Source organism: Phascolarctos cinereus, unplaced genomic scaffold, assembly GCF_003287225.1.
Source record: "Phascolarctos cinereus isolate Bilbo 61053 unplaced genomic scaffold, phaCin_HiC Scaffold_2;HRSCAF=192, whole genome shotgun sequence".
NCBI lineage: Eukaryota > Metazoa > Chordata > Mammalia > Diprotodontia > Phascolarctidae > Phascolarctos > Phascolarctos cinereus.
Window position 1 is genome coordinate 83,293,170 of NW_027555625.1, and position 23,497 is coordinate 83,316,666.

A 23,497-nucleotide genomic window follows, 5' to 3' on the forward strand; every position below is an offset into this window, starting at 1 on the left:
TATACCTCCCTGCTTTATTTCATGGAGTTGTTGAGAAACTAAAATCATATATGTGTGTGTGTGTGTGTGTACATATATACACACAGAGATGTACATATATTTGTGTATGTGCATATGTATATACATGCACATACGTGTATGTATACACACATATACATACATGCATGCTTGTATGTATATATAAACAGGTATGTTCATAGGCATATGCATGCATGTATGTGTATGGATGTGTTGTATATATACATACATGTGTATGTGTATATGTACATACATGTATATGTAGAGAGAACTATGTAACTATGAAGGAGCATATAATTTTAAGATAATGGTATTATCATAGAGTCAATAATCTCTAAAGAAATCAAAGAAAGAGGAAAACTACTCATATGTACAAAAATATTTGTAGTAGCTTTTTTGTGGTGGCAAAGAACTGGAATCTAAACAGGGTGCCCATCCGTTGGGGAATGGTTGAACAAGATATACCATATGAATGTGAAGGAATTTATTGTGTTATAAGAAATGATGAAAAGTTTCAGAGAAATCTGGGAAAATCTGTATGAACTGATGCAAAGTGAAATGAGCAGAACCCAGAGAACAACTTATACAACAACAGCATGGGAAAGACAAATAACTTTGAAAGTCTTAAGAATGCTGATCAATACAATGACCAGCTATGGTTCCAGAGAACTCAGGAGGAAACGGGCCAGCTGACTCTTGAAAATGAGGTGATGGACTCAGAGTATGAATTGAGACATATCCTTTTTTAGACATGTCCCTGTTTTTCTTGATTATACATATTTGTTAGTTTTTCTTTCTTTTTTAATTGGGAGACAGGAGGTGGGAGGAAGAGATGGATTTTCATTAACTGAAAAAATTAAATATTAAAAAATATAGTGTAAGGGCAACAACATGCAAATACGGACTTGAAACCTGCAGCATGAAGGTTCCTAGGTACATACCTATCAATGCAGGTCGGTTATCCCTCAGCAGGGATGTCTTACAGTTCTCTGCTGCCCTCAACTGGGCCTACTTGCCACAACCTTTCTCCTGGTGTTTCCTGCCTTCTGGGTGACAATGCAATATAAATATTTCTCCAGCATTTTATCACCTATTTTAGCCACAAAGTGCTGTGCATATTCACTGTTCTTTCAGAATTACTCTCTTCCAAATGCCATGGCATTATTTCTGAACAAAACAAGCTGAGGTCATAGTTCAAAGTAACTGAAAAAGAAGGCCTAGATAGGTAGTCAGGCAATCAGTCAACAAGCATTTTATAAGTTCTTCCTAAATGCCAGACACTGTGCTAAGTGCTGGAGATACAACGGAAGGCAAAAATATGGCGCTTGGCCTCAAGGAGCCCACATTCTAAAGGGGGAGACAAAATATAGCCATGTGCATACAAGACATTTACAGAGCAGATGGAATCTCAGATCACATAACTAATTAGAGGTCATGCAGTACAATGGGAAGTGTGCTGGGTCTGGCGTCTGAGACCCTGGATACAGATCCTGGTTCATCTACTTATTAGCTACGTGACCTCTGAGACTCAGATCCTTATCTATAAAATAAAGGGGTTGGACCAGAAGGCCCGTAGGGTCTCTTCCATCTCTAAATCTAGCATCCCATGATCCCAATGGCAGAGATGGGACTGGAACCCAGGTCCAATACTTGTTTCCACTGCCCACAGCAGGGTCAGGGCTTGTCTGACCCTAAGAGGCTGAACACATTTCTATTTTTAGTTTAACATCAAACTATGATTAAAAGGGGTCAGGGAATTTTTGCTTAAAAGCTCTTTTGGTTTCTTTACTGCCTTAATTGGGATCTAGGCATCAGTCATTATATTGATGAGATAGGGAAAAAAGGAGCCAAAAGCACCGGTATCAGGGAAAATATAAGTGGCACGCGCCTGTCCACCCCTAAAATCACACACTGCAAACATACACATATGAAAGAAGAAAGCTCATGAAGGATCAAATCCCCCAAGGGGCATACAATACCATATCTTCTGGTTCTGGTATATTTATGCCATGGAAAAACTGGTTGCTTTTAAAGATGGTCTGATGCCTCGGAATTAGTTTTCCTATAAAATATCAAAATAGAGTAAACAAAAATTTAGTAATGGAGTCACAGCATTTTTTTTAAAAGTTTACTTCCTATGGCCCAGATATGAAAGAAAAGTTGGACTGATTTTTCTCCCAGTTTTGAGTGGAACAGGCAAGTGTAAAGGAATATCTCTGACCCTGTCTCTGTCTCTCTTTTTGAGGGACAGAATCAGAAGCACATGGCATGGCTTATGGTAACACTGCACCCTACATTTTCTGTGCTGCAGGTACCCCAACAATGGGTGTGCCTTAAGTACCTGAGTACTCGATAGGCCAGGCTGGAAAGACCCACCAGTAAAACAGGCTGAAGTAATTCTGCAACCCAAGAGTCATGCTACTTTGTGGTATTCACTTATTGGTCAGGTGGCCCCAATTGCAATTGCTTGGGAACTTTGGAGAAGTTTTCTCTATCCAGGAGGCAAGTCAGTGGAACTCCTGGGCTTAATACCCCACTGTGGCTTAGAACTGGGCTCTTGGTAATACAAGATAGCAAGTAAACTTAAGAGAAATTAACATTCTCCTAATTCCTCCATATGATGTTGATAAATGGGAAAGAAATGGTCTCTAAAATATCCATGATTATTAATAATTACAGCTATGTGCTATGCATTGTGCTAAGCAGTTTAGAAATATTTTCTCATTAGATTCAAATGATGTGCTCCTTCTCATAGTAAAGATGCCTCTATGAAAGCTAGAAGCTAAGGAGCAAAATGTGCTATGTAAGCTTTTTGGGGGGTAAGGGGGAGTCCAAGCAGCGATTACATAGGCATATGGAACCACCAGTTTGCTACTTTAAAAATTCTTATTGATAGCTTTTATTTTTCTATCACTTTCATGTATGAATAGATTAATTCCCTCTCCCCTACCCAGGCAGCCATCCCTTATAACAAAGAACAAAAAAGAGAGGGTGGAGGGAGAAACAATTCAGCAAAACTGACCAATTCATCAGACATCTTTGAAAGTATATGTAGTGTTCCATATCCACAGTCCCCACCCCCATCCCCGAATTCTGCAAATGAGGGAAGAAGGTATGCTTTTTCAACTCTTCTTTGGGGTCAAGATCAGTTATTGTAATTATATAGTGTTCAATTTTATTCATTCTTTCCATTTACGTTACTGTAATCACTATATGTTTTATTTTCTCTACTTTGCAACTTATAATTTTAGAGTTATAATGGCTGAGGTCATGAGAAGTTAAAATGATACACAGGCAAAATATGAACCCAGGTCTTCCTGGCTTGCAAGACCAGACTTCTAGTCACAAAAGGCAGCTGGTGGTGCCATGGGTAGACCATTGGGCTTAGAGTCAGAATAGACCTGAGTTCAAAGCCAGCTTTAGACACGCATGAGCTGTGTGATCCTGGGCAAGTCACTTAACCTCTGGGCATAAAATTGGCACCTATCTTACAGGATAATTGTGAGGATAATATTGTTTAACAACAAAAAGGGAGGGTGCTTAGCATAGTGCTTGGCACCTCGTAGTATTCACTCCCTCTGTGCCATACTGTTTCTCTTGCAGAAAATACTCAGGAGTGAGCTGTTAAATGTTTAACAATGAGCTTACCAGATAAATAGACACAGGACACATTTTTAAGTTTAATTTGCATTATTAACATTTCCTCCATCACTTTCTTAAGTTTAGACAATCAACAAAACAATAAATCAAGTCTTGACTTGTAGCATTTGCCAATTTCTGAGATGTAAACACTCACACTGAAAATTTCACAATCAGTTCTCAGAGCCTGTTCAAGCTGACTCCAGCACACCCTCGGCAACACCTTTAAATTAAGATCCTGCTGCAACAGAAGAAGCTAAGTGGTCTTCAGGCATAATAACCTCAAGCACAAGAATAAGCAAGATGGGATTAACCAGCAGGGTGCACATTACAGTTAAAATCCTGCAGTTTCTATGCATGATGCAAATCTCTGATAAGCCATGCTCTGAATCACAGTTATTGTTTTAGAATTCAGGAACAGCCACAGCAGGGAACACAAGTAGATGAAAAACCTCTAGGGTGTTGAGGGGTAGGGAGGAAAGGGAACTCCTTAATTTAGGGGACAGAAACTGCTGGCCAATCAGATATTTCTTGCTTAGATCAAGCTCTAACCAGCTGATTCATCTCCATGTTCCTATCTCAACCAGGTATGGGAAGTATCTGCTTGGTAAGGTCTGTGATTAATTGATTGTTCCTGAAAAGTGATCTGGAAATTCCTCAGAGAGAGTTATTATTTGCATATGAGAAGAGTCAGCCTGGGTTCTGGCTATAATCCTGAATGGTTATGCTCGATAGCTGTACGCTTTGGAGATGCTGGGGTAATGAAAGAAAAGCAAGCTTTTTTGATCTCTCTCTCTCTCTTTTTTTTTAATAACATTTGAGAATCTCTGCAAGTCACAGAATGCTATTCATACCCAGGGTTCTGATGATCAGATAGAGTTGATCCACATCTGATTTTCCAGGCCAGAGGGGCCGGCCAGTCAACAACTCAGCAAAAACACAGCCAACTGCCCACACGTCTACTGTAGGACCATATTGTGTATCTCCTACTAGAAGCTCAGGTGCTCGGTACCATCTCGTAGCAACATAATCAGTATAGGCATCCCCTGGACCTGTACAAGGCATCAAATGCAAATTCAAAATAAAATTCAAAGGAAACAGCTTTGTTAATTGTGCTATCATAGTATTCTAAAGGTGTTTATTTCCAAAATTCAGTAGTACCACAAAGCCTTAGGAGAATTAGCTTTTAAATGTCCCAACTTTAGAAGGCATCCTTTTAACATACAGAAATTAGTTAGAGAGGAAAAGAAAATAAGTTTGTTGTGAGATATTTTTTCAGAATTAAACCAGCCTACTGTTCTATTGCATACAATTGTCAACCCAGAGCAATTCAACAACATAAATTAAAAGTCACCCAAACTATCTAATTAATGATCATTAAGATGTATGACCCATGTGGACAGCTGCTGATACCCACATTCTCATGCCTGCTGCATTCCTAGGTAATGAGCAGAATGCAGGTAACTATAAGCCCTATTCAATCCTTTGCTTACTGGTATTTCTCAATCAATCAATTGCTAAATATTTCTTTTTTTTTGTTTATTATAAACATTTAAGGTACAAGAAGAGGAAAAAGACAGACCCTCCCTTAAGGAGCTTACAATCACATCCCAGGTCATTTTCCCTGCTCATAATCTGCATAGGGGGTAGATTGACAGAGAAAAATCCCTTTACTCAATATGAAATGACCAAGTGCCCAAATGCATAGTTCTGCTTGCCTAGATTGGAGAGGAGAAAATAATTTTATTTCTTTTGGCCATAAGCACTTAGCAAAGGCACAAATGAAGAAAGACGACTCATTTTCTATGATGTAAGGTCACATTTAGAAACATCATTGACTATATTAAAATCTTTTCTATAATCTAGCCCCACCCGACTTGTACACCTTTATCCCTTTATCACCACTATTCCATAATAGAAACTCCCTGCTGTGGCCAGGCCAGCCTGCTCAGTATTCTCCAAACATGCCATGCTTATTCCCACCTTAAGGACTTATTTAATGTCTTCTTCCTGAAATGCCCCTTGTCTCCTTTCTGACCCATCAAAGTTATGTTCAAATCCTAACTCATAAATGAAGCCTTCTCTGATTACCTTAGTCCACATTTAATTCTCCCTCCTCAAAACATTTATTATCTGTACATAGGCACTAAATCACATGCAGCTTGAATTGTGATTCAAATGAGACAGCCAGGTTGGACAGTGGCTAGAGCAGGGGTGGGGAACCTCAAGGCCTTTTGGATTTGTTCTGTGAAGTTTGGATTCAGTCAAAGGGCTGCACTTGAGGACCTAGAGGACCATTTCTTCTGTGAAGTTTGGGTTCAGTCAAAGGTATTCACTTAAGGACCTAAAGGTCCTCGTGCGACCTTGAGGCCACAGGTTCCCCACCCCTGGGTGAAAGCCTTAGACCTGGAGCCAGAAAGAATTGAGTTCAAATTTGACCTCAGACATTTACTAGCTGTGCGACCCTGGGTGAATCACTTGACCTTTGTATGCCTCATCTGTAAAACAGGAATACTAATAGCACTTCTCTTCCAGGGTTGTTGTGAAGATCAAATGAGATCATATTTGTCAAGTTCTTTTCCATTTAAAGTACTACATAAATGCTAGCTATTGTTATTATTGATTATCATCATTGTTATTAGCTGTTTTAAGTGTGTGATGTTTTGTCTATTCAATTAGATTGTTAGCTCCTTAGGGAAGAAACTATGTCTTATAGTTTATATCCTTAGAAGACGACGACGATGATGATTAATAAAAATAGATAGCATTTATATATTTATATGCATTTATATATTTAATTTATAATAATTTATATAAATATACATTTACATACTTAAAGTTTGCAAAGCACTTTTACTCCAATAATGTTATCTTATTTGACCCTGGATATCTGGATCTGAATACCAGATGCCCATTGGGGAAAGTCACAAGAGCAGGCCTTAGGATGTAGCTTGGATGGATAGGCCAACAGCTAAGAGAGGGGCAGCTTCAGGCAAAAGACAGAGCTGTGCAGGTATTAGAGAGATCTGGCAGCAGGTATGGGGACCCAGCCGTGGGGACAGTGACTCGTGGAAAGGCTTACAAGTAAGGAGATGACCTCAGATTGGTGCGAGGCAAGAAACTAAGACAGCGACTTGGGCATAAAGTAGAACAAGACAGAGATCTGGTCAATAATAATAATAATCGCTCGTATTTACATAGCGCTTAGAGGTTTCTTTAAAGCACTTTATAATGATGATGTCATTTGATCATCATAACAATGCTGGGAATTAGGCGCTATTATTATCCCCATTTTATACATAGGGAAATTGAGGCGGACAGCAGTTGAGTGTCTTGCCCAGAGGCACACAGTCAGTAAGCATTAGACGGGAGATTTGAACTCAGGAGTTCCAGACACCAGGTCTTACCCTTTAACTGACTCTGTCACCAAACTGTCTCTACATACCTTGTAGCCCTTTGATTTGTTTGACAAATATTTAATAGACTTGAATTCCTACACATTCAATCCCCCTAATGTTACAGGTCTGTCTCCTTGAAAATTCAAATACTTTATTATAACATAGATTTAATTCCTAAACTAATACATTTCATAGATTAAGATCATGCAAAAATTCTATATAAATGAGTAAAATTCCACATGAATGTAAAAATGAAGCATATATGTATGTATACACACATGTGGGTATACGTACATATATAATACACATACATGCACTCCTATATACACATACATGCATAAACATATATTTATGTATGTATGCATATACATCGCATCCTATTTGTCAATGTATGTATTTATAACTAATCTGTATCTTATCTTGTAACTGACTGAATAGGGAAATTTAATGTCAAGATGTTGCTACTTACTCAGAAGTCGAGCAAATCCAAAGTCACAGATCTTGATCGTCCCTTGCTTCGTTATCAGAATGTTTTCAGGTTTGACATCCCTGTGAATACACTGTGAAAGGAGATCTCATTATCCCCTGAAGCAGTAAAAGGAAGACTTGGTAAATATCAACAGAGAATTTCCAATAACGGATGAACCAAACCCAACAGAGAAAAAACAAAGAAAGGTTTCACTCCTTTGTACCAAGGAAATACAATCCTGGCAATTTTGTCCTTGATGATGAGAAGGAAAAAAACCAAACCAGAATACTGTTGGATTGCTGGAACCCAAGTTAATCTTCGGAGGTGTAAGTTATACAAAGCGAGCCCAGCTTTGCTGTTAAAAAATGAACACTGTGTTATTTATTGTTATTCTTAACACATTTACTCAAGTGTACAATACAAGGTGATTTGCTGACCAAACACTTTCCCATCTGGGCGAGTCCTTGCACACTTTAAAAGTGAACTTCTTTTTCTTCGGCATTGGTGATAGGTCCAGAGTGAATACAGTACATGTTTCTGATTTGGGCAAAGTAATTTGGGAAAATGTCTTCATCACAGCTGAAAATATTTACTTATATCACAAAACTCAGTGGTCACCTGGTCCTCTCTCACTTCCTTACCAGGTAATATGTCAATCAATCAATTAATCAATCAATCAACATTTATTAAGCACCTACTATGTGCCTGGCACTATGCTAAGTGCTGGGGATAAAACAAAAACAAAAACAAAAAAACAACAAAAACAACAAAAACCCAAGACAGTCCCTGCCCTCAAGAAGCTTACACTCTAACAGACAAAACAACCAGAACAGCAAAAGTAGAAGACTCCTGCAGCAAGGTAGGAATTTATTCTGGGAGAAGTGGGCCATACTTCCTTATCCTATTTTGGGGCCCATCTTCTGAAGAGCAGCTACTTGTTTCACAATAATTGCTCTGAATAAAGTGCTCTATACCGGGTGAGCAAGGGTCAATCTCCAGTCAATCAGCATTCAGCAAAGGGATGTGAAAGAAACAAGTATAAGTCCTCCTTCACATTACCTTTCCATTTTACTTTCCATCCATCTATCCTTTCATTCACCATTCAAAAAACATTTAAGCATCTATGATATTCAAGGCACCATGCTAAGTACAGAAAAGAAGAGCCGGATGTACAAGGGTAACAAAAACCTCAACATTTGTATATATAATTTTCAAAACACTATCACATGCATTATCTCATTTGAACTTCACAACAAACAACCCTGGGAGGTATATTTTATAAGTCTGTGTGGCCACTGACAAAAGTTTAGGCTCCAAATTATTTAGCTTAGCAGAAATTAGTTATTTTCCTACTCTACAGTTCTATTGACCCCTTTAAATCTCCAAGAGAGTTAATTTTTCTTTCTTAAAGTGTTCTGCTTTTTTTTTCCCTACTAGTCACCCTGGAATGAAAGGGGGAAAAAAATCCCTCATCTCCTAAACCTTGTCATTCATTTTTGATCATAAGAGGTGCTACTAATAGAAGCCCTTGCTTTAATAATTAGACAGCAAAGACTGCCAAGCTTTTTCTAACTCCGAAAACCAATAGGCGAGAAGAGAGTCTCATATATTAATATCTGTAAAATTGCAGTATCGAATTATGAAGGAATACAGATCATTATTCTTTTATATGCAGAAACCTCTTTTTGTTAATGGAATCTTCAGATCGATAAGTAAAGAAATAGAACCTGGATCCAGGGGTAAGGAAACCGTGGTCTTCTGGCCACATGTGATCTGGCAACAGGCCACACTTAAGGACTTAGAAGTCCACATGTGGCCTGAAGGCCACAGGGTTCCTCACCCCTGGATCCAAATTAGAACAAAGCCATGCTTTGTACAAGTCTGAAATCATATCTGAAAAGTTGTATGACCTTACACATGGCATCAACAGGCAAATGAATATATTTAACAGACATTCATTTGCTCAAAAAGATTTGTATCTCATCTTCCCCAGTCTAATGCAAAGGCATTAGGAAAAATTTTAAAACCTATTTAAACTAGAATATGCACATGTAAGTAAAATATTGATATGCCTACCAGGATTGCAAATTGATACAAAAATTTTATTATAATTTTATTTTGATTTTTTGAAATAAACATTTTCATCCCATCTCTTTTTTTTTTGCCTTATGGATTAAACCAATGCACATCATTAAATGATGACATCTGGTCCTTTGAGGTATTCTTAAACTGCTATCCTTCTAATGTTAGTAGTCGTCAGAGTGTATTGGAACAATCAGTGGCTTAGCGCCAAGGAGAACCATCTGCACTAGGTGCTGGCTTGTGTGGCCTTGGATACACCATTGTTTCCAAAGCTATAAAATGAGATAATGATAATAGTAATAATAATAATAATACTTGCATGAACTATCTTATGGGTTGTTGTGAATATCAAATTAGATAACACGAAAAGGCTTTGTAACCTTAAAGTGCTGTTATAATTGTGTTATTATTATCATGTAAATATCCAGATATGCTTGATGGTGCAGATACAGTATGAGGCAAAATACTAGGAAATAATGAAAGGAGGTTAAGACAACAGCTGGAACAAGATGCTGTGAGAGGTCTAGAGAAAGCACCAAACAGGGATGGTTGGACCAACATTGAAACTGTTGTTATTGTTGTTCAGTCATGTCTGACTCTTTTTGATCCCATTTGGGGTTTTCCTGGCAAAGATACTAGCCTGGTTTGCCAATTTCTTTTCCAGCTCACTTTACAGATGAGGAAATGGAGGCAAACAGGGTGAAGTGACTTGCCCAGGGTCACACAGCTATGAAGTATCTGAGGCCAGATTTGAACTCCGGAAGGTGAGACTTCCTGACTCCAGATCCAGTGCTCTATCTACTCCATTACCTAGAAGCCCTTAATATTGAAATATTTAGGCACATAGGCAATTCCACAATCAAAGCAAACTCTCTTTATGCAGTGTTTCTCCCGCTTGCAGTTAGCTTATTTTCCTCTGAAGAATAAAAAACACAGGGATAAATGTAGCAAAAACCATTTTAATAAACTTTGATTTGACACAAAAGCTTTTAACACCATTGATGTCAGGCTATGGGGGCTATGGTTCATCTTTAACTTGATTTTCATGATCTGTTCCAGAAACCTCCATGTCAAAAAAAAAAAGTACTGTATTTCTTATAATTGGAGGAAGAATCTTCTTTATCCACATCTCAAACGAACTCTTTGTTCCCTAATGATGCAGAAATCTCAGGGTATTTTAGAGAAAATAGCACTAGTAGGACATTTTCTTTCTTCTTATGCTATTGTCAAGTCAATATGGGTTTACGTGATCATATAATGACCCTCACAGCTTTAGCTAGGATCAAGATACTGGAGACGTGAGGGTTGCCATGGTGTCTTCAGCTGCTGTTGAAATCTTCATCAAGGCCACTGGGTCAGATCAGCAGCAGTTCTATCCTCTGAGAACAGCAGTACTGTGGCTCACTTGAAAACAATGAGAACAGAGATTTTAGAACTCCTGTTCAGAACTCCTGGTTTGTATACTATTTTTATCTACTATATGCATTTTGGCTAACTAATAAAATAACTTAGAATCGTTTTATTAAAATGTACAAAATCTTACCATAGCATTGGAGCACAGGATAACCAGAATTCAGGAGTGGTTTTCATCTTGGAGGAAGGAAGCATGTCTGAAAAATTATCCACTTTTAGAAGGAGGTATGAAATTAGGTGTTTTCAAGCTCAAGATTAAAAAAAAAATCAGAGCAAAGAAATGAAGACGGTTCTGCTGGAAATGTGTTCTAGGTTTGGATACTCTGTCCCGACAGGTTCACATTCAGGTGAGTCAGCAGTGAGGCATCTTGTTTAATGAGAAAACACGCACAACTGTGAAAACCATAATGTCGAAATTATAGTATAATTGGCCATGAAACTCCAGCTGCATACAGTACATAGTGATATCTGATGAGACAGCTTAGTGGAAGTAAGAGAGGTGTTGATTTCATTCAGTGCCATCTTTTGTACAGTAGTATTTGTGAGTATAGATCTCGGCATTAAGGAAGAGCAGAGTCATGGATTTTGTGAACACAATTCCCCATAAATTTTATTAATGTGAAATAAAGGTTGCAGGTTTTTATGACCAAAAAACATCACTGATATTAAAGAAAAGTCTATTTTACGACACTGCAATTTGGTGCTCTATTCACTCACTCTCTTTCCATAATCTTCAGATTCTAGGCTAATGCTCAGCCCTTAGTCTAGAGCATCACTTTGCATCAGGCCCCAAACTGACCACATTGTGGGTTCTGTTCCTGTCTTAGCATCAACTGCCAAGGTCTAGAAAGGTTAAACGAAGGGCAACATTTGGTTACATGAAGAACTTCCTGAACAAATTTGCCGACCTAATTTGAAAATCATCTCAGTGATAGTAAATAGCAACCCAGTGACTACATGAAATAGGTAACAGAGCCATCAACTATTAAGAGGAGAAAAAAACAATTCAGAAGAAATTAATAAATAACTTACATTATGTTTGTGGCAGAAACTGAGAGCTTGGAGTGTTTGCCACAAAACACTTTTGAGCATACGGTCAGCGACTCTTAAAAATAAAAGGAAAATAAGAAAAAAAATTAACAAAGGGAAATATTATTTACTAAATATTAATTTTAACTGTCTATATAAACAGCAATTTTCTTAATGCTGGCTGTCACGTGGAAGGAAAATTCAGAAGGCAGATGACAACCTGCTTATAATTTCATTTGTATTTAGTTTATGACTATTAAGTTCTATCAACACTTTTCTCCCATGTTGAGAGTTTAGCTCCTAGTTATTTAACACACTTCAGGAAAGTCTTACAATTAGGAATTAATTCAGATTGAGTATGTGGACCTATTTATTAGAGTACTTGAATTCAAATATAATAGATTTTTGCAAAGATAAATACTTAAGGATCTATTGGAGGAAGAAGCTCAAGAAACAAAAAGTGAATTTAGATGAAGTCTTGCTATGGAAAAGCCCTTTGGGCCTCTCTCTTGTCTTTGGGAGAAGCCGGTAAATGATTCCTTGGCAGCTTTTAGTAGAATAGGGGATGTTCCCAAAATATTCACAGAATTAGAAAATGCTAAGAATTTGTAAGGGAATAAAAGAAATGGAAGCAGTGTCAGATTTTATATTCTTGGGCTCAAAGATCATTGTAGATGGCGACTGCAGCCATGAAATTAAAAGACACTTTCTCCTTGGAATGAAAGCTATGACAAATCTGGACAGTGTACTAAAAAGCAGAGACATCACCTTGTCAACAAATGTCCATATAGTCAAAGCTATGGTTTTTCCATTACCAACATATGGCTGTGAGAGCTGGACTATAAGGAAAGCTGAGTACCACAGAATTGATGCTTAGAAACTGTGGTGCTAGAGAAGACTTTTGAGTCCCTTGGCCAGCAAGGAGATCAAATCAGTCAATACTTAAAGACATTAATTCAGACTATTCACTGGAAGGTCAAATACTGAAGCTAAAGCTTAAATACTTTGGCCATGTGATGAGAAGATGGGACTCACTGGAAAAGACCCAGATGTTGGGAAAGATTCAAAGCATAAATAGAAGCAGTTGGCAGAGGATAAGACAGATAGATAGTGTCGTGGAAACAATAGACATGAATTTGGACAGACTTTGAGAGATAGTGGAGGATGGAAGAGCCTGGCATGCTACAGTTCATAGGGTAATGAAGTGTGGGACACGACTGAGTGACTGAACAGCAATCACCTCCCTCATTTTCCCTTTTTGGATGAGGAAACTGAAGTTCATAGTGGCTTGCCCAGTGTCACACAGTTAAGCCAAGTCTAGGATCCTGATCTCCTAGGCTTGTGTTCCTACCATACACCACTGTCTCCTTCATTAAGATTCCTCAGGGTGAGGTCCTATTGCCAAAAGGGCAGGGGTCTGCTGGAAATAGCTGGCACCAGCTCTTGAGAGCCAACTGCTAAATTTTCAGTATGAGCATCTTACACCTTGGAATTCAGCAAATGCAACAACTCAGGGCCTGGTTTGTTGTTTTGTTGACTCTCTAAATTTAACAAAAGGGTGGAGAAATGTTAAAAATGTACATTAAACTTAAAAGTGGGTCATATTTACTTTTTTTTTGAAGAGCCGGTTGTTATACATTTAGAAGGGCTGGTTGTTATACCTTTACCAGCATACCACTGCAAAAGGAGAACATCATCTAATGCCATGGCTGACTATTACTAATTACAGTTATCTTTCTTTAATTTGACTTCAAATTAAGAATAAGAGAAGCTGGCATTTATATACTGCTTTAAGATTTGCAAAGCACTTTACATGTCACCTGATTTAAGCCTTTCAAAAACCCTACAAGGTAGGCACGTTTATTATCCCCATTTTGCAGATGAGAAAACTAAGGCCAAAAAAGCTTAAGTGATTTGCTCAAAGGCATGGGGTTCATAAATGTCTTAGGCAGGAATTGAACTCAAATCTTCTTGAAATCCTTGTGGGAAGACAGTTCTGGATAACTGAATATTCACCAGAAAATCATTCTGGTTACCAGAGACAGGAAAATACCTTGGGTTCTGGCAGAGTGGAAGTAAAGGGGGGGGACTCATGGGAATGAGGGATGGGGGCTCTAGCAGAGAGGGGAAGGAGGGGTAGAGAGGTAGAGAGGTTGTCTGTAAGTAGGAGACTGACTATGAGAGGAATACTGTGGTATGCCTTTGAGCTACTGATATTATTAAAGGTAGTTAAAAAAAAAAAGACACCAAATCCAGAAACAAAATATTCTAACTTTCATGGAGACCCTTCATTTGGGTTCTTTCTGTTCTACCTTGCCTTAAATCTTCAAATGAATCTGTGAGTGCATCACTGCGAGTATTCCATCCATTCACACAAATTGTGGGTCACTGATGCCTGCTTCCACTTACCTTATGCATTTTTTGCTCCTGTCTAATCCTTGCCATGGGGCCCACTCAATGTTCTGGTGACCTTCCTCCCTGTCCCTTGATGTTGAAAGGAAATCCAGAGAACGTCTGGGCTTGGTTATTCCTTACTCTTGCCATGTTACCACCCATGCTTTTTCTCCTTTAACTTTTTCCCCTTCATCTTTGCCTAAGTAAGCCCATACAATCCAAAATTATTAAAAGCGTTCATAGATACAAAGATTGTGCAGCTATCTAAATACGGTCACTTAAAATATAATGAAAAAATCTTTAAAGACTTTCCCCCCTCCAAAGAATCCAAATGCACACATTACATTTAAAATATTGACAGATCTTTGGACTTCACAACTCTGAAAGAGAAGGCAGCTAGGTGGTGCAGTGGATAGAGTACTGAGTCTGAAGTTGGGAAGAATCATCTTCCTGGGTTCAAATTTGACCTCAGATACTTCCTAGCTGTGTGACCCTAAGCAAGTCACTTAACCCTGTTTGCCTCAGTTTCTTCATCTATAAAATGAGCTGGAGAAGGAAATGGAAAAAACTACTCCAGTGTCTTTGCCAAGAAAACCTCAAATGGGGTCATGAAGAGTTGGACACAACTGAAACATCTGAACAACAACAACTCTGAAAGAGAAAAATGAAAGAGGAAAAAAAATAACTCTTTTATTTTACAAATGAGGAAATCAGGGCCTAGGGAGTTTAGATGATTTCCCCAGCTCACCCAGCTGGTTATGGGCAGAGTCTCTTTTTGGCCATAACAGCTCTGTTGTGCCTCAGTAGAACGGAGGACAGAGAAGGACCAATGCTGAGTTATTCAGCTCAAAAGGGCACTCATGTTATCAGTCTGAATGAATTGACATTGCCCATAGATTTCTACACTCAGTAATACCTACCTTTGACCCTGTCCTCTGCTTATCACTTCCCTATGGACCTATTACTTTTGATTTTGACCTTGACCCAAACCCCCATCTTGTGTGCTACCACTGATCAAGTAGCCTGGCAAAGACCTCTTGACAACGGCAGTGGACACAGACCCTCCTTTAGCCTAAGCCTTTCTCTGGTGTTGCTGCTATTGGAATTCACTGCTACTCCAAATACTCACCTTTTTATAAAAAATTGTTTTTAATTTATTTTACTTTAAATTTATGGAATAAAACAAGCATTTCCATAACACAGCATAACAAAAAAGATGATTACAAATGAAACTGCAAATGTATTATGTACAACTTGCTATTCCTTTTAAATATATAATAAAGTTATCATGAAAATTTCTTTTTTTTCCTTCTTTTTCTTAGACACAAATACCATTTACATATAAGTGTAAAATTATTTTATATATACTTCTATTTATCAGTTCTTTCTCTAGATATAGATAGGGTTTCTCTTCATACTTATTTTTAAAGGTCTCTCTGTATCTGTGGCTGAGACCTTTAGGCCCCTAACCGTGAGATTGTCTCTCTCTCTCTCTCTCTCCTCCTTGCCCCTCATCAGCTCCTACTCCTCAGCTCCATCCCAGAGGTTGGGTCAGGTCAGACTGGACAAATAAGATGCAACTGTACAGTAAGCTTAGAAAAGATAAGTTAGCACACAAACCTAGGAAAGACTAGGAATGGATTAGGAAAGAAAGAGAAAATGGTCTTGCCATTTGAATTTATTTTTGCTTCAACACTTTTCCCCACCTTATTCACCTACATAGGAGAGCAAGAGAGTTCTGGAATTGAAAATATGGGGTGTGCAGAACCCCACAGAATCCTTGGCTTTATGTTGGGCAGGTAGCCAGTAAAATATTCACCGATTAGGAATTAAATAGGGAGCAGCCTAGACTTTCTGACGCTCTCCTACCAGAGAAGAGTCTCTGGTAGAGACAGAGTCTTCAGTGACTAGGACACAGGGAAATGGATAGGGTCTAGAGCTGGTATAAGGAGCTCCAGGTGAGGAAACCCCCTCTACCTTGAGAAGATGTACATCAGCACCTTCTCAAACTATAGTCTTAGAAAGTTGCCTAGAGTCCCGAGGGTAAATGACTTGCTCAGGGTCACACAGCCAGGTTGTATAAGGGGCAGAACTTGAACCAGGTCTTCGTTGCTTAGAGGCTGCTCTCTTTCCATTTTGACTAGGAAATAAGAGTATTTATTGAAAAAATAGACTTAAACCTGAGGGTTTAACTTACCTGCAGTAAGAGCCTGGTATTTTTTTCCTTCTGGAAGAGAAATGTCCATTCCAGACATAGCTCAGAAATGGAAAAAAAACCATAAAAACTGGAAAGTTTTCCCTTCTTCCCTTCCCTAATCCCCAGGAAAGCTTTTGCTCCCTAGTGAGATGACTGGGTGTATTAGAGCTTCTGCTTTTTTCTTCCCCCTAAGGAACCTCAGCAAGAAAACTTCTGGACTTTAAACACACCATGGCAGAACCCACTCTTCCGATGAGATAGCGTCTCACCTGAGGATTCCAGCTGAAGGCAGAAGATGGAAGCAGAGAATAAGTTTACCACCATGTGCCCAGTGGAGATTGGCAGTAATTGCAGGACCGGTATGAGATGAGCAGTGAGAAATGCCCAGCAGAGGCTTCATAGCGAGTAGACTACACATTTGGCAGAGATTGCATGCAAGATGAGACTGCACGGCAGCCTCAGCGAGGCAGGTGCATTAGAAGCAGTATGATGACAAGACATCAGTGGCCTTGACGTACAGCCCTATAATGCTGGAGGTGTGTTTCCCCTTCATACGTGTTCCTAGGTCACAAACATTCCTTGCATATGTACCTCTCCACACATTCCCTACATGTATACCCCCTGGGTATAGGTGGAAAAGAGTTGAGATCTTCTATTACTACTTTTCTTATTATACTTTGCTTAGAACTAATTGTGCTTTCTGGCTGACTAGAAAAGATTAATACATTGATAGGGGCTCAAGGACTATGAAAGAGTGGATACAGACCCATAATCTTAAGCTATTTTAAGTTACATATGAATTCTTTTTTTTTTTTTAATTAAGAGGCAGCTCAGTGGTATGGTAGATAGAGTGCTGGGCCTGTACTCAGGAAGAAACGAGTTCAAATCCAGCCTTAGACACTTACTAGCTGTGTGATCCTGGGTAAGTCACTTAATTTCTGTCTTCCTCAGTTTTCTCATCTGTAAAATGGGGATAATAATATATCTAATTTCTAAGGTTGTTGTGAGGATCAAATGAGATAATTATAAAGTACTTAGCACAGCACCTGACGCAAAGTAAGCACTATATGAATACTGTTGTTGTTCAGTTGTTTCATTTTGTATCTGACACTTTGTGACCCCATTTGGGATTTTTTTGGCAAAGATATTGGAGTGGTTTGTCATTTCCTTCTCCAGCTCATTTGACAGATGAGGAAACTGAGGCAAATACAAGTAAGTGACTTGCCTAGGGTCACATAGCTAGTCAATGTCTGAGGCCAGATTTGAACTGAAGAATATGAGTCTTTGTGACAATAGGTCTGGCACTCTATCCATCATACCACCTAGCTACCCTATGTAAATGTTAGCTATTATTATTATTATTATCATTATCATCATCATCATCATCATTATTATTATTATTATTATTATCCTCACTAATAGCGGAGGGCAGAATGTTAGCAATCCAAAAACATTTGTATCTAGCTTTATTATACATAATATGATTTTTTGCTCATAAGCAGATTTGTCTTCCTACATGTTAGGGATCGAGACATGTATTGGATCTATAACTTCATTGGGGGAGACAGCTCCTGGTAAGGAACTTCCTCTATCAATGAGAGTTAGACATCTCTATAACTGAGACTTTTAGAGAATTGCCTAGGGTCACCCAGCACATTTCAGAGGGGGGCTTAAGCCCAAATTTTCCTGGCTCCAGGTTCATTTATCTCTCCACTAGTTTTTATTCTCTGAGGGCTCCTCGTTGTATTTGGGGGAGATGGCACAGGTTGGAGAAGAGGAAAGCCACTTGTGATCCCCATACAGTTAAAGAAATATGGCCCTGTAGGCTTTAAGCTTCCCCAGAACTCACCCATTTGGACTTCTCTCCAGCTCATTCAAAAGAGTATGATCACAGTACTCAAAAACCAAGTGCATTTTCCGCTTTCGTCGGAACACCTCAATGAGGTTCACAAGGTTAGCATGCTTTAGTTGCTGAAAAAGAACCACAATATAATATCTAATGATTTACTCTGAGCAATTATCCCTTTCATGGCCCCTACTCTGCTAAACATTCCCCGTGCCTCACCTGACCATTGAGATACAACAGTTCACACATATCCCTCTCTAAATAAGATTCAGAGACTCTTAGAGTTGAAAGGAAACTGAGAAATCATTGGGACTAATTTTCCACCTAATATAGGAATTCTTTTTATAGCATCAAAGGCTAATATCACCCTGGGTCATGTGGGTATGCCTGATGCCCATCTGGAAGGCTCCTTGTTAAATAAGATAGACAATAGGAGAACCAAGAAAGTAATAGAAAAGTATCAGAAATAAAGAATAATATAACTAAATAATTAACATAGCCTTCCTATAGGGAGAATAAGTAGCTCATTCAAACTTGGGGATCCAGGAAAAATGCAGGTGCCAGGAATCCAAATGCCAGGCACCAAGTTAGGTTGACTATGGACAGCAGTGGTTCAGGTATTTCCTCTCCATCTCTCCCTTTCAGAATCTCCAGGATCAGCTTTTAAGGGACAAGGAGTTATGGGAGCTTAGTTTGAACTAAACCTTAACAAGAGAAGTAAGCACACAGCTGGAATCAGCAGACCTCATTCTACACTGGTAGACAAGGGCAAAACCAAAGAACATCTTTCAAGGAACATAGAAAGCTGTGGACCAAGAAGTACCATTGCATTGCTTTTTTTAAAATTAAGTACCAAAACTAAGTACAGTGCCACTGTATGTTGTTTTACAAACAGTCTTCTTAGCGAAAAAATGCATGTAAATCAAATCTTATTTTAAATATGCAATGTTTAAGTGTTTGATATTAAAATATTAAATTTTAAATAAATATTTTAAATATTAAATATATTCAGTAGAAGCTGCTGGGAGTGAATCTTTTAAGAAGGGAAGAATCCTTTAGTAATGTGATTAATGACACTGTTTTATGAGTTTAGTTTCAAAAAACCAGAGAAGTTGTTTAGTTATTTAATGTAGTAGTCACAACAGCATATTAAATAGTTCTGGTTGACCCAGAAGCTAACGCTGACAAAGAATCACACTTCAAAATATGTATAGATTGGAGGAGAGAAGTAATGTATGGTAGAAGGGGGCATTGTCCTAGGATTCAGAAAAAAAGGGCATTCTAGTCCCAGCTACATGACCTTGGATACATCATCCGATCTCTGGGCCTCAGTTTCCTTATCTATAAATAAAGAAGCTGGATTAGATGATCTCTAAGGCTCTTTCCTGTTCTAAAATTGAATGATTCAACACTTTTTAAAAAAAGTTTACAGGAGCAGCTAGGTGGCACAGTGGATAGAGCACCAGCCCTGGAGTCAGGAGGACCTGAGTTCAAATGTGACCTCAGACACTTATTAGCTAGCTGTGTGACCCTGGGCAAATCACTTAACCCCCCAATGCCTCAAAAAAAATTTTTTTTAAACCTTATATTTAATATTTCTGAATTATACAAATCCAAACAGGTCAAATCCCATTAGAACAAATGTATGTGTGTACATGTATACACACACATGCACATATGTATACATACATGTATACACAGGTATATACATCTATCTATCTATCCATCTATCAGTCCATGATTACATAGCCAGTTAGTGTCAAAGGCAGGATTTAAAACTAGCTCTTCCTCACCCCAAGGTCAGCGCTCTATCATAGTGATGCCATGATGCTTCTCTGAATATATAATTGAAAACTATTATACAGTGAAAATATGTGGATAACAAAAGTATTTCCCAGACTCAAGAAATTCCCAAAAACTACACTGTGCATGGGAACTGCACTGAAATTTCATGACATTCTGGACTATTCAGTCAAAGTTACCTACCTTCAATAAACGTATCTCTCTTAATGCTATCTTCTTAACAATGGGATCGTCCTCAGATTCCACAAATTTTTTAATAGCCACAACTTGTCCAGAGCTTTTATTTCTGCACTTGAATACAACGCCATAAGATCCTTCTCCAATCTTACCAAGTTTTTCATACTTTTCCATTATGTTTGAATTATGAATTAAAGTACTATGTGTTGATGAATTTTGTTGCGCCTAAAAAATTAATTGTAGTGTTTTCTTTAAAATTTAGTTATATGTGACAGTATATTTACATTTTTTACATAAATTGAAAAGACCTGGGATTCCAACAATGTCAAAGTATCACCCCAATCTATTCATTTTAAAACATTTACAACTTTACTTTGAAGTTAAGTTTGAAGTTGAAGTTAAGTTTAGTCCAGTAGACTTGTACTCCAATTGCATGTTTGTTTTAAATTGATAGTATATACTCTTACCTTCTGAATCAGTGTTGTCCAAATTTTACCAGTCCTCACAGATAGGTCCTTAACTCTTACCTTATCTCTTAAAACCTTTTAACATAAAAATTGGACAACTCCTGCTCTTCCCAACTCCACTTCCCTCCACCTCTGAGGAAATCTGCTGCGTTACTGAGAGGGAAAAGTAAAGGTGAGAAGTGTGCTAGAGAATACTACAAGAAGGGTGCGCGCGCATGCACACACACACGCACACACACATGTGCGCACACACACGCACACACGCACACACACATGCACACACGCAGGCGTGCGCACACGCACACACACACACACACACACACACGCACGATATGCTAGGTAGTGCAGTGGATAGAGTGTGGAGCTTGGTGTCAGACCTGAGTTTGGTCCCTGTCTCACATACTTAAAAGCTGGACAACCCTGGGCAAATTATTGAACCTCTCTCAGCCTCAGTATCCCCACCTGCAAAACAGGGATCATGGTTTTTAGCACCAGAAGAGTCTTTAGAACCCATTGCAGTCCACTCCTCTCATTTTACAGATGAGGAAACTGGGGCACAGAGAAGTTAAAGGTTTGTTCTGTGTCACACAGATAATATTTTGCCAGAGGTTGGATTCGAACCGGGTTCTTCCTGACTCCAACTTCCATGCTAAATCCAATAGATGATGTATATTAAGAGGATATAGTCATGTGAAAAAAATCCAGGAACCAGAGGGAAGGCACGGCAGAGAGTTTGGGGGAACAGAAGATCCCTCCCAGTATAATGTAAGCTTGGATTTTGTCACCATCTTCATGAATCCTTCCCTGATTTCCCTCAGATGTTGGTGCCTGTTCCCTCCTCAGACTGCCTTATATTAGCTTATTTGTGTGTGTATGTGCTGCATTCCTGAATAGAAGGCAGCCCCTTGGTGAAAAGTTTTGTTTTATATTCATCTTTGTATCCCTAAACTGAGTACAGTGCCTTGCACATAAGAGACATTTAACAAATGTTTATTGAAATTAAAATCTAAGTTGCTTTATAAGTTCCCTGTGCATCTCCTCTTGAGCCCTTTAAAAAGGTCTCCCTTTTCAGCCTCACTGGAAGTGTTTGGGTTTGTGTTAGAATTTCATTCTTTATGAGTCTCCTTTCCTTAAAAAATTTTGGTTCATTGAATTTCCCTGAACCTAACTTTCCCTTCCCCAAATCTACAGTGCTGAGCTTTATTCCTGTCCTCTCTTTAATTTTTATTTGGGGTGATCTCATCCTCCTAGGGCTTGCTTCCATCATTTCTACTTTATCAACCAGATTTCTTTATTGGTCAAAATCACTTCCATTAGCAGGCTCCCTTTGTCACTCGTTCCAAATTTTGAAGGCTGAAGTGATTCTTAAGACAGCCAAGAATTTATCGGCTATTTTGCTTTTGGCAGAGGGGGAAACCCAGCAGATGTCTGAATGATTAAAGTCCCCCATCCCTACTATGCTGTGCCTCTGCTAGGTTTATGATCTGTTTCCCAACGTTTTCTTTTCTTTTTTTCCTTTCTGTCTAAGCAGACTGCAAGATACTCCCATAACAATATTCCCTCCTTGTTCCTTACTCAAATCCTCTCTATCATGCTTCCTGACTCCAATTCCTATATTTCCTCACCTGAGTGTATCTTCTAACAATATAAGGCTGTTTTACTTGTCCTTTTATTTATTCCGAATAAACTAGAATTCTGAATAAAACTTTTGCATAAACTAGATTCTAGTCATGAGTTTTACTCCTCCAAATTTCAGTAATTCCTATGAGGTCAAATTTGCTTTCATATATTTAGATAGCCAATTAGGGAACAGCTGGGTGGCTCAGTGGCTAGAGCACTGAACCGGGAGTTAGGAAGACCTGAGTTCAAATCCAGATTTTAGCTATGTGACCCTGGGCAAAATTCAGTTTCTTTATGTGTAAGGAGGGGATAATAATAGCATCTGCCTCCCGGGGTTGTTGTAAAAATAAAATGAGATAATATTTGCTAAGCACTATATAAATCTTATTGATTTACCTTGTTAATTACCCATATCTGACACCTTTATCAGATGTTGAGTGGTTCCATTTGCAGTTTGCCACATTTGCATCTGAAAAGGTTGGGAATGTGGCAGAGCAGTTGGACAGAGACAAGGAATTCCCATTCCTTCTCTGCCCTCCACGCCCTACCCCATATAAATTGCCTCTACACTTTCTCCATCTTCCCATTTATTGAGATGAGTGGGAGAGATGCAGCATTTGAAAACTGTATAACCTTGAACCCTGGGGCGGTTGGGTAATTTTTGGGTAAATGGCCATTGTCTGGCCTCGTCTGTAAAGATGCAGATTCGGAAATTGTCTACAATCAGTAGGTGAAGTTTCTAATTGAAGAGGATCAGATCTTTGTAGTCAAAAGAAAAGGCTAATCTGGGAGGAACAATTTACAGGGACTTTCATTACAGATAATTTAGCACCAGAAGCTAGGAATCTCCTGCCTTAGTAGATAGAAGACCTCAGTCTAGAATCTGAGGAAACAGAACTAAAAAGCTATCTGCTGGTCCTAGGGTGAGGGTGGCTGCTCTTTTTG

At 38.7% G+C, this 23,497-nt stretch overlaps 1 protein-coding gene across 2 annotated transcripts in view; it reads right to left on the minus strand.

The window, feature by feature from the left end:
* CDKL4 (cyclin dependent kinase like 4) overlaps positions 1-23,497 on the minus strand; it is a 63,054-nt gene that overhangs the window by 24,614 nt on the left and 14,943 nt on the right. For both annotated transcript variants that reach the window (XM_020976994.2, XM_020976995.2), the window contains exons 3-8: positions 20,472-20,690; positions 18,489-18,610; positions 12,052-12,124; positions 7,525-7,615; positions 4,512-4,709; positions 1,998-2,080 (exon numbers count right to left, since the gene is read on the minus strand). In XM_020976994.2, coding sequence (XP_020832653.1) covers positions 1,998-2,080; positions 4,512-4,709; positions 7,525-7,615; positions 12,052-12,124; positions 18,489-18,610; positions 20,472-20,690 — 786 coding nt within the window. The remainder of the gene's footprint in view (positions 1-1,997; positions 2,081-4,511; positions 4,710-7,524; positions 7,616-12,051; positions 12,125-18,488; positions 18,611-20,471; positions 20,691-23,497) is intronic.